This window comes from Bactrocera latifrons, unplaced genomic scaffold, assembly GCF_001853355.1.
Source record: "Bactrocera latifrons isolate USDA-ARS-PBARC rearing strain unplaced genomic scaffold, ASM185335v1 scaffold_45, whole genome shotgun sequence".
In the NCBI taxonomy this organism is placed as follows: Eukaryota; Metazoa; Arthropoda; class Insecta; order Diptera; family Tephritidae; genus Bactrocera; species Bactrocera latifrons.
The window spans coordinates 1,382,516-1,397,909 of record NW_017537101.1 but is presented as its reverse complement, the minus strand read 5'-3'; the positions used below and the strand labels follow the sequence as shown (position 1 = coordinate 1,397,909).

General features: G+C 37.3%; 2 protein-coding genes across 9 annotated transcripts in view; one reads left to right on the top strand and one right to left on the bottom strand.

The window, feature by feature from the left end:
- The window catches only part of LOC108973041 (probable phospholipid-transporting ATPase IF), a 36,177-nt gene extending 33,676 nt beyond the window's left edge, over nucleotides 1–2,501 (top strand). For all 8 annotated transcript variants that reach the window (XM_018940040.1, XM_018940039.1, XM_018940036.1 and 5 more), the window contains one exon: nucleotides 1,381–2,501. In XM_018940040.1, coding sequence (XP_018795585.1) covers nucleotides 1,381–1,594 — 214 coding nt within the window. In that variant the 3' untranslated portion in view covers nucleotides 1,595–2,501. The remainder of the gene's footprint in view (nucleotides 1–1,380) is intronic.
- Nucleotides 2,502–3,530: 1,029 nt separating this feature from the next.
- LOC108973020 (otoferlin-like) overlaps nucleotides 3,531–15,394 on the bottom strand; it is a 78,307-nt gene continuing 66,443 nt past the window's right edge. Inside the window, exons 11-25 of the mRNA XM_018940008.1 lie at nucleotides 10,409–10,565; nucleotides 9,317–9,503; nucleotides 9,161–9,256; nucleotides 8,402–9,085; nucleotides 8,142–8,339; nucleotides 7,950–8,066; nucleotides 7,526–7,879; nucleotides 6,397–7,469; nucleotides 5,973–6,342; nucleotides 5,376–5,920; nucleotides 5,072–5,318; nucleotides 4,721–4,971; nucleotides 4,417–4,655; nucleotides 4,080–4,359; nucleotides 3,531–4,012 (exon numbers count right to left, since the gene is read on the bottom strand). Of these exons, the coding sequence (XP_018795553.1) occupies nucleotides 3,832–4,012; nucleotides 4,080–4,359; nucleotides 4,417–4,655; nucleotides 4,721–4,971; nucleotides 5,072–5,318; nucleotides 5,376–5,920; nucleotides 5,973–6,342; nucleotides 6,397–7,469; nucleotides 7,526–7,879; nucleotides 7,950–8,066; nucleotides 8,142–8,339; nucleotides 8,402–9,085; nucleotides 9,161–9,256; nucleotides 9,317–9,503; nucleotides 10,409–10,565 (4,979 nt within the window). The 3' untranslated portion in view covers nucleotides 3,531–3,831. The remainder of the gene's footprint in view (nucleotides 4,013–4,079; nucleotides 4,360–4,416; nucleotides 4,656–4,720; nucleotides 4,972–5,071; nucleotides 5,319–5,375; nucleotides 5,921–5,972; nucleotides 6,343–6,396; nucleotides 7,470–7,525; nucleotides 7,880–7,949; nucleotides 8,067–8,141; nucleotides 8,340–8,401; nucleotides 9,086–9,160; nucleotides 9,257–9,316; nucleotides 9,504–10,408; nucleotides 10,566–15,394) is intronic.

Here is a 15,394-nt window from a genome sequence, read left to right as displayed (position 1 = left end):
ATATCTGACTCTTTTAGTTTTAGGACTTACAAACAACCGTTATGTGAACAAAACTATAATACTCTCTTTAGCAACTTTGTTGCGAGAGTATAAAAAACGCAGAAACTTGAAATTTAAGGAAAATGTTTATTATCATTCGAAGAAACATTCTTTGGTATTTACTTTTTTGAAGATAATCTATATGAAATGTTCCTACGTTTCAGATGGTCCATTCGTTGAGTCCAATTTTCGATGACTCGTTAGAGCTTTTCGACTGGTAATTGACGGTGAGGTTTGTAAATGGTAAATGGCTGGTGAGGTTTTGCTCCGCATATATTTTTTTTTTTTGCTTACCACATCCCCAAAGGAAAAAGTCTAACGGTGTGATATCACAAGATCTTGGTGGTAGATCGACCGGTCCAGAAATTATATGCCCACCGAAGTCTCCTCTTAATAAATCGTGATGTGTCGAAAGTGACGCCGTTTTGTTGAAACTAAATGTCGCCGCGATCACGAGCTTCAATTTCAGGCATTAAATAGTTCGTTATCATTTCGTGACAACGGTCGCCATAGACGGTTACGTTCTCAACGGCATCCATTTTGAAGGAATATATACCGATTGCTTTCCCGGCCCACAAACCACATCAAATCGTTGTACTTTCTTGATGCTCTAAAATCTCTTCAGATTGCTCTTCGTCCCAAATGCGGAAATTTAGCTTGTTTTGCTATTGAACAAGAAATGATCTAAGAAGGTCATCTTGTTCACTTATTAAGAGCCCATAGAGATAAACCATGTCCCTTGGGAAGGTCGAGCAGCTTCAGTTCTTGCACAAGCTGTATTTTGTATGCTATCAATTTAAGATCTCGACGTAAAATGCGCCCAGTCGTTCCATACGTCAGTCAGAGTTGCTGCGAACGGCGCCGAATTGACTATCCACAGTCTCCGTGTACACTCTCAGCTACGCCTGTTGAAGTTTTTTGTTGCGTGTTGGACGTGATCTATTCGATCAAATATTATTCAATAATTAATGCTGTGTGTCAACATAGGGTATGATGTTGCAAATAGTACTTTGAATAGGCCGATTATCTTGACCGTAAGTTAAGCGCATCGCGAAGCACATTCTTTACAGAACGTGTATTTTCATAAAAAGCTAAACGATTTGTGAGCATTGTTAAAGCATAAGTCCTTCTATCATAAAATGCTAGAAAATACCGCATCACTTAACAGTTCGACTCACGCATGATCTGTCAAAAAAAGGCTATTGAAATAAGTACCCCTACTTGTATCACCCATCTTCTCTTTCCAATGGTTTTCATTCCGCTATGATTTTTTTTCTGTAGGGAAATAAATTTTAACAAAAATTATTTTAAATAATGACCACTTTACTCTATTCTTTACAGCGACTACGACACCGATATCTATTGGGCATATAACAAATTGCTTTGTTCGCTACCCGTTTGGCTGTTTACTATAATCACAGTTATTGCTTGCCTGTTGCCGGATTATGTAATAAGAATAATACCGAGGGTGTTTAATTTTCCGAAACACTTTCGCTTTTTTCCGAACGCGGGACGTTTAATCACGCGACGTAACATGCAAACGACACATTTATGAGTTGCGGTCAAGTACCGTTGTATATATGTAAATGTATATTGTTGCTAAATATTTTTTTAAATCTGCTTTTTATATCGTCACCTAAAATGCAAAATAACGTAACATCACTTTTCGTTAGTTTACAGGCGAAAGCACAACTCATATTGAACAAAATTTCAGTTTTGGTTATAAAATGATTATATATTGGTTATACATTGGTTATACATTAGTTATATATTGGTTATAACTGACAGTGCAAGCTGGAAATTAAATGCTACGTATATGTAATATGATGTAGTAAATCGTAAGCAACAAAATAAAGCAATTTCGTTTATTTTGATGATATGCTGCTTTGCACTTCAGCTGACCATATAATTTTATATATAAAATACCCGAGTGGGTAGCTTACTTTTGAATTTAACTATAAATTTAAATCGGTTTTATTAATGCTCAGTTTAAAGTTAATGCAACGCAAATGAAATAAATGTGCCAGAGTTTTATGTTAAGTGTAGACTTGTAAATGCCTCCCAAGCGACCGCAATCTCGCTTCCTACATTCTTTAATACGTATGTGTATTGATAGTATTATTGTAWATTAAATTAGCGTTGAATTTAGTGATGTATGCCTTAAGGTGATTACCAAATATAGTTACGTAATTATTATTTATATTATTTTTATATATATTATATTTATTATATGTATATTTATATTTGTTAGCTTGTTAATTTATGCCATGACAACTACTTCCTCCATGTACATACATATGTATAGTATTATTATAGAACAAAATTTTTCGAAGCCGGAAAAAATGGAAAGAAATTGTCCAATATTCTGCATTTCCATATTTTTAATAAAACATAGACAATTTTGGATGTGAACGACTTTTTATTAATTAATTRTTATTAATATGTATATATATTTAATAAATATTTATTAATAAATGATGATGTTGAGCAAAACAATGTCAAGTGCACAATATACAAGATTTTCTAGTGTACTATTAAATGGTAAATCGTAAATCGTACGTAGTAAATATAATAACGATTTTAAAGATTTCTTTTATAAGCACAATTGAGCAATTTAATAAACACAACTCATTGCTTACGTCCTTAAGTTCTTAGTTTTTATATGCGCTTTTACATTTATTTTTCATTCATGCAACAACACTTTGTTGCGTAAATTAGCTCACATTTTTTCAATTTAAATTTTTTAGTTATAGCAAAATATTTCGTAAAACGAGCACAAGTACGTAAGTAGAATGTATTTGTGTGGGTGTATATAAGTTTGATTGTTTTAGGGTATATTGTTGCTAGTTTTCTGTAAAATTCGTAAGTACAACACGCTAAGTTATGGTTTGAATACTAGGCTTTTAACTACCTTATCCGATTTGTTTCACGATCGCACAATCGCACTGGATCCCGCTCGTTCCCTGTGTACAAATGCATCACAAAATATAGAATATATATCCCTCAAAATTTGCTAATTCTTTGTACATTCTGTTCATCACACTTATCGAAAACCCTGAAACATTTATTCATAAGTCATTCTGCAATTTATTCTAACTAATTTTACTGATATGATTGACACTACAAGTAAAATCAGGTACAGCGTACCATTGCTGCATGAGCACTTCTTATTAGACACATCTTCCTATGAAAGTTTTGTTTTTTATGGAACTTAAGTATTTCATTTTCAATTACCTTATATTTTCTACGTATACTATATTGAAAATTATAGCCTACACGCTGAATGGATCTTGAAAACTCCTACCCTATAATGCGAATAAAATTAGGTTTAAGAAATCTTCCAAATATGCTGCAAGTATTACCTTCCTTATCTTCCTTCCGTTATTCATTACCTTCCTTACTCTAACTCACATCTTTTGCGAACATCTCTTCCGAATAAAATATGGCGAGCGAAAACATTGCCTTAACTTACAAAAAGAAAAGCAAATCAGCTGAGTTTGTTCACGAATTTATGAGCCAATTGGCTGCCTTGGTTTAAAAACCTGCTTTTCCTTCTTTGGCAGGAAAGCTAGCCACTACATTCCATATGTATAAATTCTGGATTTACAGCAAAAGAGATTACGACATTTTCGTACTATTACTTTGGCAAACTTTCCCGAACAAAAATTTAAACAATAAAAAAATACTTTGTATCCGCAATTTTCGAGTTAGAACATGAAAATAAAAATGAAAATAATAACCTTAACAATTTTGATTGATTTGAAGCATTCAACACTGGCGCTTTGCTTCCCTTTAGGCGCCTAGCAACCGCTTTACCGAATATCCAGGCACCGAATAAACGAAGAGAATTAAGAAGAAGAAAATGGCAAATATAAGCAGCGCCTTTAGTATGGCCCATTTGTAATTATGCCAGACAATGTAGCGTATAGATTTGAGCGGATTTAGGAACCACATGAAGGAAGCATCTGGGCGGCTGTAAGCGGAAAAAGCAGAAAATTAATTAGAATTATGTGCAATGTGTTGCAATAAAAAAAGTTTACTTTGGTTTCTCTAGTGGGTCCGGCTCGCTGCGTCCATAACCGGCTGGATTCTGTTCGGCTTCTTCCTTTGTTAGCAAATGGAACTCAGCTTCCACCTTGCCAGTTAGCTCCATTTCTTCATTCTGTTTCTTCACATAGAACGGCCACCAGCCGCGCACACGTTTTTGCTTGAATATATTCACGGTGGGCAATGTAGTGTCTGATTTAAGCATGTCCAGTGTACATAGTTTGGAGGTCTTTGCGCCACGTGGAAAACGATTCAGATTAAATGAAATCGCACCTGTTAAAATTATTTCATTAATGAAAGAAAACGTTAATTTGTGCAGTTGTTAAATACCAAGGAAATCATCAGCTGAAAAGTGATCCGCATCCCATACTTGTAGTTCGAGACGCGCTGGTATTTTGACCTCTGTTTCATCCCAACTGAATAGTGACTCGCGCCTAGAGAGTACAATGCGTTCTTCTGCCGCCAGATACTCGAATGGAAATATGAAACGCCAATTGAAATTGCCCTCACCAGTAAGTGAACGATAATGTATATCTGTTGCTTGCATATCTTGTGGCCCCGTAAGCCAACTGTGACATAAAAAAGGTTTAATCTAAAATGAATTTGTTGTTAAAAACCACAAATAGTTACATACCCTTTTACATAAATATCTGACATTTTTTCTCCTGTGAAGAAAGCATCATCTTCCAGTACAACATCGTCGGTATTCCATATCACGACTCGCAATTCGTACTCCTTTGGCTTACGCGGTGATATATCCACAGGTGGACCTGGTAAGGGCATATCCATGGGAAACATATCGACCCACATTTCGATCTTACCCTGCTCAATACCGGGCTTTTCGGGATTGTAGAGAGGTCGTGATTCTATATGCTCGGGCACAATCTTTTTAGAAAAGAGGTAGATTACAATTGCAAATTAGACTTCATATAAAACAAACGCTTTCTTTAGCGGCATAGTTTGGTTCTTTATATCCCCTGCTTACCTTGCAACCCACTTTTGGTATTTCACTCCATCTGTGCAGCACCGCAAGCGCCAGATGTTCGTCACGATTTCTACAAGTTGTCGGTCCATTCCATGCTATTACCTCCTCATCAGAAAAGGTCATGCAGTATTTGCCAATGGCTACCCGATCTTGAAAGTAATGTGGGGTGTCTAATTTGTTTTCTTTGCACAGCTTTGAGAGTATCTGTGTGGGTTTCATGGGATCGCGCCATTGATTGTATCCACATCTGAGGGATTGAAAAACCACAGTCAATAAACGCTTTAAACGAATAGTTCTCACTTACACTTCATATCTCAGCGCTAACCCGCAAGTTGCTCGATGCTTACTATAATAGCGATTCTCTAAATCGATTCTCGTTTCGCCAATCAGATCATCAGATCCCACTAAATCCCAGTCCAATATTTGCACCGTAAGCATTGAATCTTGCGGAAAGATTGCTTCTACTTCAAAACACTTTCCGAATATCGGGTTGAGTTGTTTGCTAACATAGTTCTCCTTGTCTGATATTCTCTTATTACCCAATTGTAACACAACGTAAGGATCTGCTTTCCCATTTAAGTCCATTGGGTGTAAGTCGGTTCCTTTTATTATATAAATACGTACAAGTACATGAAGTGGATCATTTGTGGGTAAATTCGGTATAGGCAGTTCAGTGCCTTTTGGTGGCGGTAGTTTGTACACTTTTATGGCACCTTTAAAGAATCCAACAGTGCGATTGTCGTCCTCGGCGGAATCGCCCGTCTTCTTTCCACGGTAAAGTGGAAAGGAATGAAGCCATTCGCGGAAGTAATTGTATTCTAGTTGAGCCTCCAGTTCATTGGGGTAGATCTAAAAGTTTTCGTAGGCGTAATATTCTCGCACCGAATTTATTATAACTTACCTGACACATAGCTGTCGTATTCATATTGTTCCTATTAGTCTGCTGGTTTGGAGATACCTTTTCACTATTGGGGTCATGCTTATCCCGCGATAAAGCAGTCATTCCTTTTGGGCTCAGCTTCTGCACCAACTTGGCTCCTTTGATGCCAAATTTCTGTACATTGGTAGTAGTGGCGTTAGCGGGCGGGGCTAGAAATTTTTCGGAGGCGTGTGATTTTTCCGTTTTCGTCAAATCGATAAGCCGTTCATAGGACCAAAAATACTTAGTCCACCAATCACGGCTAAGCTGATCATCATGATCCTGATCGATCATTATCTCATTTGCATTATTTATTTGCGCTGATCTTTTCTTTGATGCTTGCTTCTTGGCCCTAAAGGAAATATAATTAGTGATTGTTTGGAAAAACACTTAAAAGTTTGTTAACAATTTTGTAACGCAGGCGGCACCGTAGAGGGTAAATTGATCACAGGATGAACGACGATTTCCATAAAAGTCTTTCATGTTCGCCTGATGCGCATTGGCCGCAATCATTGCTTGCATATTGAAACCGTCAACGAGATTACTCAAACCCTCCTCATTAAGCGGTGCTGAAAGTATAATCTGTCCACCCATTGTTTTATATTTAGTGATGTCTTCCTTTGGCGGGGGCTTATAAATGTAGCGGTGCATCGATGTAATTTGATGTGTCCCTACCAAAGTATATCTACCGAACGAGCGACAATCCACGCAACGTATAGTTATTGGTGGTGCATACGTTTCTTCCAGTGGTAGTTCTAACTCAATGGATTTCAGCATACTTGGGAAATTCGGATTCTTCTTTGCATTCTGTATAATATTGGAACTCAGAATTTTGCCGGAACACTCCACATCAATACGGGGCTTGTCAACTGACATCAAGTGTACACGCTTGAGATCACGTAAGCCCCAGAACAACACTTCTAGTTTGAATTTCGCCAAATGCGGACGCACTTCCTTCGGCACCGGTAAAATGGTACCTGGTGGCGGTGGCGCATTTTTCTCTTTCAACTTCTCCACTTGTTGACCACTCGGTAGTTGCTTTGGTTCTGTTAGGCGTGGCATATCAGTGGAGCCAATTTCGAGCATTTCAAAAGCTGCTAATAATTCGCCAGCATTCTCATGACCCCGGATAATATCAAACCATTCTAGCGTTGGTGTGGTGTAGGGATTCTCCCGTAGTTTTACACGTGGTTTCGCAATGGCGCGTCCAATAAATTCAGATTTGCCAACTTTATCTTGATCGTAAATCTCGATAATAATTGTGGGTGGATCTTTCTTGATTTCATCTTTGCTGCCGAAAACAAGAATTTCGTCAAAAACCAGTAATTCATCCCATGTAGGACTCAATGTTTCCTCGATGACTTGCGTTGTCTTAGCGAATTCTGTGATATATACAGTGGCATAAGGGTCACTGAGTCCAGACGCATCCGAACCAATTAGAGAACGTGCCTGATAAATATGGGCGCGTAGTTGAAATGTCTGCGGAATAAGACATAAATTGTTAAAAGTCTAAATTTGTTTTAAATCTAACTTACAGATTTTTCAAGATAATGTATATTATTCGGTGCCATAGCGCCAGGCCTTTCCGCATTGCGCAACTCATGCGACAGATCATAGCCGATGGGTAGACCCTCAAAGAAATGTCCTTTATGACTTACAATGCCTAACCAGAGATAAATAGAAAGTTTGGCCTGTATAAACCAGCTGGCTGGACCTATGGACTGTTTGCCAGGTAATCTCAAGAAGATGGACTGTATTTTAGCACAATGCACTCCACTTTCCTCCTCGATATTAGAGTAAATTAAATCGCGAGCTGACATGCGATGGTAAGCATATCGTTTGCCATTGGCGATGAGCCAAATGAAAATGTCCGGTAACGAGTGTTGCGGCTGAGAAGTAATAAAGTATAAATGTAACAGTATTAACATATCAGAGGTAGAATAGAATATTTTGACCTACATCGTCGATAAGAAATTTAAGCTTTTGTTGGAACGTCAGTGCTGTTTTAAAACGCTCTTTGAGTGAACTACGAGTCACCAGTGCGCGAAGATTGCGTGCCAAGTTGCCCAGATTTTCCTAAATTCAGTAAATCAGATATATACGTGTGATTTTATATATAATTTTAGATTACTTTTTGAAAGAAGTACTCACGATTTCATTCTGGCACAGTTTCATGCGTTCCTTGTCTAGCTTCGTTTTACCACTACCCGGTCCAACAGCATTCGCCTTCGTTATGCTTAGATATCGAGCACAGGCTGAGGCGAGATCTTCAAGTGTGGTGCGTAAGCGCACTTCCGCCTTCACGTCTTCATCTTCTATCAGCTTTTTCGTCTTCACCAAACCCTCCTCCTGCAAGTCATTAAGGGCTCTTTCACATTTATTTTCCCTTTGTTGCTTTTGGTTAAACTTACCAATTTCTCGGACATTTTCGATAACATGTTACTATTATACATACGCCGTCTTAGATCTGGAAGTGTGCAGCGCACGTCCATGCATGGCTTATAGTCCCAATAAGGCAAATAGTAATGTGACTTATCATGACTGATAGGCTTGCAAGCGTTTGTGACGCTGCTGAAAGATGTCGTATCGACCGTTTCCAGCACACAGCCATCCTCACCATCCTCAGTGGCCGTAGAGAAGCTTTCATTATGCCCATCTAAAGAATTACCTGCATTACCCATACTAAGTTCGAAGAAAACCGTCTTGTCGCTAACTTTCTTATCTAGCATTGAAGCCTCTATAATAGAACCAAAAAGAAAGAATTCTTCATTGCGTGAGTAGGAGGACTCTGAAATCGGATATGCTGGTTCCAGTTCGACATTCTTCTCCGTTGTCATTTCCACGTTGTCCGTTATTTCAGTGCGTATGGCGAGTAGCAGACGTGCGCGGTAGCTGACACCCTCACCCAAGCCAGTGTTTAAGTTCGAATGTTGATCGAGCAGCGTGTAATCACGTGTGGAACCATATAGATGTATGAACGAAGGTCCGAAGGTGGGAAGAAACCCTCTATCACCGTCGTTCGAAATCTGTTTAAGATCAATGTAATGTGTGCCAATAATGGCCGGTTTCATTGGATCGGCATCGCGCAGTTGAATCTAAAATAAGATCAGTGAGATATCGTAATAACTTATACACGGATTAAGCTTTAGTGATTGATTGGTCTAACCCACCTTAATACGCTGACACAGTGGCGGAAACATTTCGGTGAATACTAGTTGTTCATTCCAAACAGGTGCGTAAGCATTTTTCTTAACTGTCGTCTTGCCCTTTGGATAACAACAAATCTAATTAAGTATGCCTCTCAGCTTCATCTTCGAACAACTTACCATTAGCCCAGCGAAGGAGACCTGCACATAAGGGCTCACCAAATCTTTCGCCTCGCCCGTAAAAGCTTTTTTTACATTGGCCATAAGCGAAGAATTCATGCGCGGTAGACCGTCGGCACGGTATATTTTCACAATAAACTTAGCACGTTGACGCTCAATAGGTACGCCAACTGGGAGCAGTAGATTACTGGTTGGAAAACAATTACAATTATTATATATACATACATATCTTTAAAATGGACAACAGACAAATTTTTAAATATTTAATCGAGTAATAGGGAGTCAACAGCTACGTAGACAGCCAAGCAGCAATCAAGGCAGAATTGTCTTGGGTGGCAGCAGTGGAAAGTGTTGCTAAAGCAAGTAACTTCACTTTTACTGCGTGCCAGGTCACAAAGGCGTCGAGGGCAATGAAATAGTTGATGGGATTGGGGATTGTCAGGAATAATGTACAGCTAACATCAAGGCCACAAAGGCAGTTGAAATAGTGAACGAGCTAAAAATAGTGTCAATTAGCAGGCGAAAACGTGATCAACATTGGGAAACCCATGTACTTTCTATACTACGATAGATGCATGGTAAAGAAAGTAAAAATCCGATGAAACGAGCTCCTTCAGTGCATAACTGCAAAAGTCATTTGTAAAACAGTATATCAAAAGTATACAAAATTCCTGCTGGCATACTATAGCAAGAACTCTAGGAACATGATCGGAGTACTAACTGGTCTCTGCCTGGTGGCGACACGCCAGCAGATTATGGCTGACAGATCGAGAAGATTGCAGAAAATCTCTAAAGCAAAGCACCAAGGAAACGATAATCTCTTGCGCACTTGTCCAGAGTTCGCTGTAAGCAACTGGGGTCTCCACGGCATGATACACTGGAAGAGGTATCGAGAGTGAAGAAACAGAGTCTGTAGAAATTCGCGTCAACTAGTAACTGAGTTTGATCTGGTATCGCAAAGTACCAAAACTGATCTGGTCTGGTGTTCAAAATGATTCATATTACATAATGGGTTTGTATTAGCAGTGAATTAGAATGATTTTGAGGTTTCCGATTTTAATTGTGATTAATGTAATTGCCGATAATACTTACGCTTCGATGTCGTCAGGATCCTTTTCTGATTTTTGAGGCACCTTTACGGTATCACCTTTGCCAATAATACCAATGTCACATTTCAGATAACCTTTCGGACCACTATAAAAATCATCGGGATCGGTAAGTAAAGCCCATTTGTGGTAGAATTGATGATCTGCAGAAAGCATTGTACCAGAAAAAATTAGTCCCCATAGACGTAAATATTACAGGCGTTCAGTTTAGATATTTTAATAAACAAGTAGAAAGAAAAATTTAGTGGTAAAAAACATGCAAACATTTAGATAATATTTAAGTGATATAGAAGTGTTACTTTAAAGTGTAAAAATTGTGAGACTGTAATTGTGAGATTGTAAATATGACTGCTTTTTAACTTTAAAAAGTTTTCATAGTAAAAAAAAATGAATAATATGTGCAAAACGAAACCTAATTCCTCAAACACACTTAATATTCCTTAAACACTGTTAATTGGATTAATTCACCAAACCACCCAATTTCGCAATACTTTAACGTACAAGAAGAATTGTATCAATTTACGAAGCAAATTAATTGTAAATTAATATATAAAAATCAAGAGTCACGTTGTTTGTCCACGATGGGCGCCTAAACTACTGAAGCGATTTTAGCAAAATTTAGCACAGTGTGACCAATTCGACCCAACTTAGAAGATGGGATAATAAAAACAATCAATAAATAAAAAATACAGTGAAAGCTCTATTAAATGAACACTCTGTTAAATGAATGCTCTATTAAGCAATAATTTTTATTAACTGGACAGAAAGGCTGGTAACCAGACATTGATAAAAGAGCCTTAAATTCGTTATTTATTTATCTAATGAAATTTGCATGCACATATTCAAAATTAAACCCTAGGTTCAAACCCTTGGATTCTTATATCCAAAAACGTTTTTGCCTTTAAATAAAATTGTCGAAGTATTGAATAGTTTATGATATGAATAATAGTACAAAATGTATATGACAGCAACGCGTGGCCGGATCCTCTAGTTTAATATAATTAGCAACGCTGCTTTAGCGCCAATTATAGTGAAGTTTCGTAAAAAAAAGCATCACTATTGCTTTGTAAATAATAGTAAACACAACATTAAGAGAAGATTAAATTTTGGTTGAATCATAATTAAAGGTGGTTAGTTTATCATAAAATACTAAGGTATAAAAAACTAAAAACTCTATGTCAAATTACGAAATTTTAACTAATTGGAAATTACCAGTTTTTCAACAAACACTCGTTGAAACCATTTAATATTGTTAATTAAACTTAATGGTTTGGTCCACAATGAATAGGTTTCTCCTTTATTAAATTTGAACTGGTTTCAGACTAGTATCTTACTAATCGAAATGTAGCAAATAGATTTCGGGCTGAGTATGCCCATTGAGTTAGCTGGTGGTGCCATTTATATGTAAATTCCCTACAAGCTAGTTTACTACAGTGAGTTAATAGCATTTATACATTCTGCCTCCTTCCACTTTTTTTGGTCTTTGTCAACCTTTGGGTTCAATTTAAATTTTATGCATGTATGCGATGCAAAGCTTTGTCCTCAGATGCGCCTAAAGTTTCACTCATTGAATTGTTGACTAACGGAAAGGCGAAACTTGATTTGACTACAGGCGTGCATAACCGTCAAAACAATTTGCCTGGTTTCCGCCACGCACTACCATACTTAAACCAAAAAGTACGAAAACTTCCATGCAAATGTCGAAATTTTGAACTCAATGTATGCCTGTATGCTTTTTATTGCAACAAGTGTGTGCTATGGACATTCAAAAGAACAATTATGTCAAGTGACATTTGAGAATGCCCTGAGCATTTGTTGGTTGACAGGGGTAATGGAACTATTTACTGCATTTATTACTATACAATCAATAATTGATACATGCAAGGGAATGTTTCGATGTTTGAGTGTCAGGTATCATATCACATCACGATGTCATACGTATGTATATAATACGATTGACAGCTATCAAATACGGTTAATGCTTGCCAAAGGATTTAATAGGCATTAAAACAATCTAGCAGTAAATTCTTTACCATCCACATAATCACAAAGTTATAATACTTCGTACATTTATAAGTCGCTTTTAAGAAATCCGTTGCAAGGTGGGAACCAACAGATGGAATATACTGTCGGAAACTATCTATCAGCCCAGTTTAGGCTTCCTGTCCACTCCTTCTTCCAAGCAGAATTGGTTGTTATAAAGGTTTAGGTATTAGCATTGAACTCGCCGACTGTGCGCTTAGTAGCATTGACAGACGTCAGCGTTAATCCGGATTAATTAAGGAGTTAGTGAGAATAACGCCCTTGCTAACTCCCATTTAGTCCTAAAAATTTTATAGAGCTAACTGCATTTTCATTGGCACCATTGACTGACGGCTGTTTTTTTTAATTTTCAATTATAAAACAAGAATTTGTATGTTATGATGTTATATTATGATGCAGTTTTAAAAATAACGTGTCGATATGTTTTTGTAATAAAAAATGTTTTTGTAAAAATTGGTTGGCTAACAGCTGCAATGTTTATCTTCTATCATTCTTCATTGAAAATATTACAAAAACCACAATCAGCTGTTTACGAGAGTTTCAAACTCGCATAGCTGTCGTCTGTCACCAACAAATTTGGATCTGATTAAGTGCACAATTTATCCGGATTAACGCTGTTGTCTGTAAGACTAGTGAAGGGCAATTTAAACTTCATTACTAGCAGCTGTGCAATCTCCTTCTGACCCAGCGTAAATTGTAAGAGTTCTCGCGAAATCTTCTATTTCAGCAAAGTCCACCTTACAATAGTTGTACGAGTTCTAACTGGCAAAATCAACTCGGTTTTATACTTTTAGACATTCAGGGGAAAATAAAGCACCTAAGAAGATTTGTGATAGGAACAGAGTTTTGTTTACAGACTGCTGATACTAAACTATAGAAATTTTTCGTCTGTCTTCAAAAAGGACTGTACATAACAGTCTATGTGTGATCCCCCCGCCATGTGGATATTTCAGTTATCTAAACTAACCTATGTGTCATGAGTGAATGTCATTTTATATACAAATTAAACAATTTAAATATATAGTGAAATAAAATATAAGTACGGCACTTTACAAAATGTTAATAAAAATTAAATTTCCATTTTAGAAAATAATTCGAAATGTGTTGATTTTCTTCTATACATAATTCAGTTAAGCTTAAAAAACTTATGGATTTTGATGCTCATCTAATATTCGGAACAGTAATAAATCGATGTGCTTGGATTTAATATCGATAAGCTCGTTTGCTTCCAAATTTAAAACAGCTTTCTTAAGTGAGTTACAGAAGTAAAAACAAGTTCATTCCGTAAACATTGTTAGAAGCGAAACGTATAACAAAATTGATGAACAGGATCGGAATCGAATCAAATCGATGGGTTTGTAAAAAATAAATTCCAATATGACGATAATATCTATACTAAAATCAGCTATAGTAGTATATAATTTTGATTTTTGAATTTCTGTATACTTAATAATTAATATGAAAAAAAGACACCTAAATCCATAAACCCTTAGGTATCAAGTGCAATGCCAAAGTAAGAGTCTTATCTCTAGAAGGTACTTTGTTCTACCGATATTTATACATCGCTTACACAGTTATTTATGTTTACCTGTATGATGCCAAACTGTGGCCACATCCAATTTGAAATTGCCAAGCAATTTATTACGCAGTAAAACATTACGACTTTGGAGGACCTAAAACCGCACACCCACGCCGGTATATTTAGGTTGTACATAAGTATGTTGGTGACGTTATGTGCATTCAGTCCAGGGGTTATTGAATATGAACAAGGTAATGATTATTTGGCACGCCAATTTCATGATAATTGTTAATTTGTTGTCATTGTGGTTTAGCGGCACTTATGTTAGTCATTTAGTACGTCGTTTGTTGAGGTTACAAATAGAGACAAATATTTTTCGGCGCGTTAGATTCGGCCAGTGATTAGAAGTTGAATTTTGGTGTGTAACGATTTCATTTCATTTGCAAAACATTTGTGTTTCGTGTCCGCACCGTTGTGATGAGTGATGTTAGTTGTAATTGTGCCATGTAGATTTGTTATTGAGGTTAAGATAGCAAACATTTAGAAGAAGAAGCAAATAGAAAGAAGAATAGTTCAAAATAGATCATAGTGATAGCAAAAACCATACATATTTAATATTCGTATACCGAAAAGCCTCAACCTTAGAAATAATATTTAAAAACCTTTGTAATACGACACATTATGTCGAACATAGGGGAAACACGAAAGCTAAGTTATAAAAGATGAATGTAGATATTAAACGAAAATTATTTTTTCGACTCATATTGAAAAATAAGGTGCCAACACTTGAATCAACCAACAGAATCGAACCAACTCTTGTAGTAACCATTACAAACCTGTCCAACGGCGGCACTGGAGGTTCTCCTTGAACTTACTCCGCTTCATCTGGTCATCGGTTTGGTAGCCAAACAGACTCTTCTGCAAATAACGGCAGAGGGGTGGGGAAAAGGAAAAATAGTTTCATCCCGGAGGATGGAGAAGATAAGTGGCAAGCTACCACTGGTCCTCCTCCCGAGGGATAGTACTACTAAAAAGGTAAACCTAAGGAAGAGGTTTAAGGTCACTCTCGGCAGCAAAGAGGAGTGGAACGACTCCAACCTCGAGCGGTTGTTGAGGAACAGTAYTATAAGGTGGTACACAGATGGCTCTAAAATGTCGGAGGGAATTGGCGCAGGGATTGTGGGCCCACGCACTAGGCTCCCAGTATCCATGGGGGAGTTCCCGAGCATTTTTCAGGCAGAGGTGTATGTTATAAGCCGGTGCCTAGAAATAAACCTCCATCGCAACTATCGCAATGAGCGTATAGCTATTCTAAGCGATAGTCAAGCGGCGCTGAAGGCGATCTCCTCTTACGAGATCAGGTCGCTTCTGGTGCAGGAGTGTAGGGAGAGGCTGAATAGCCTTGCGGAG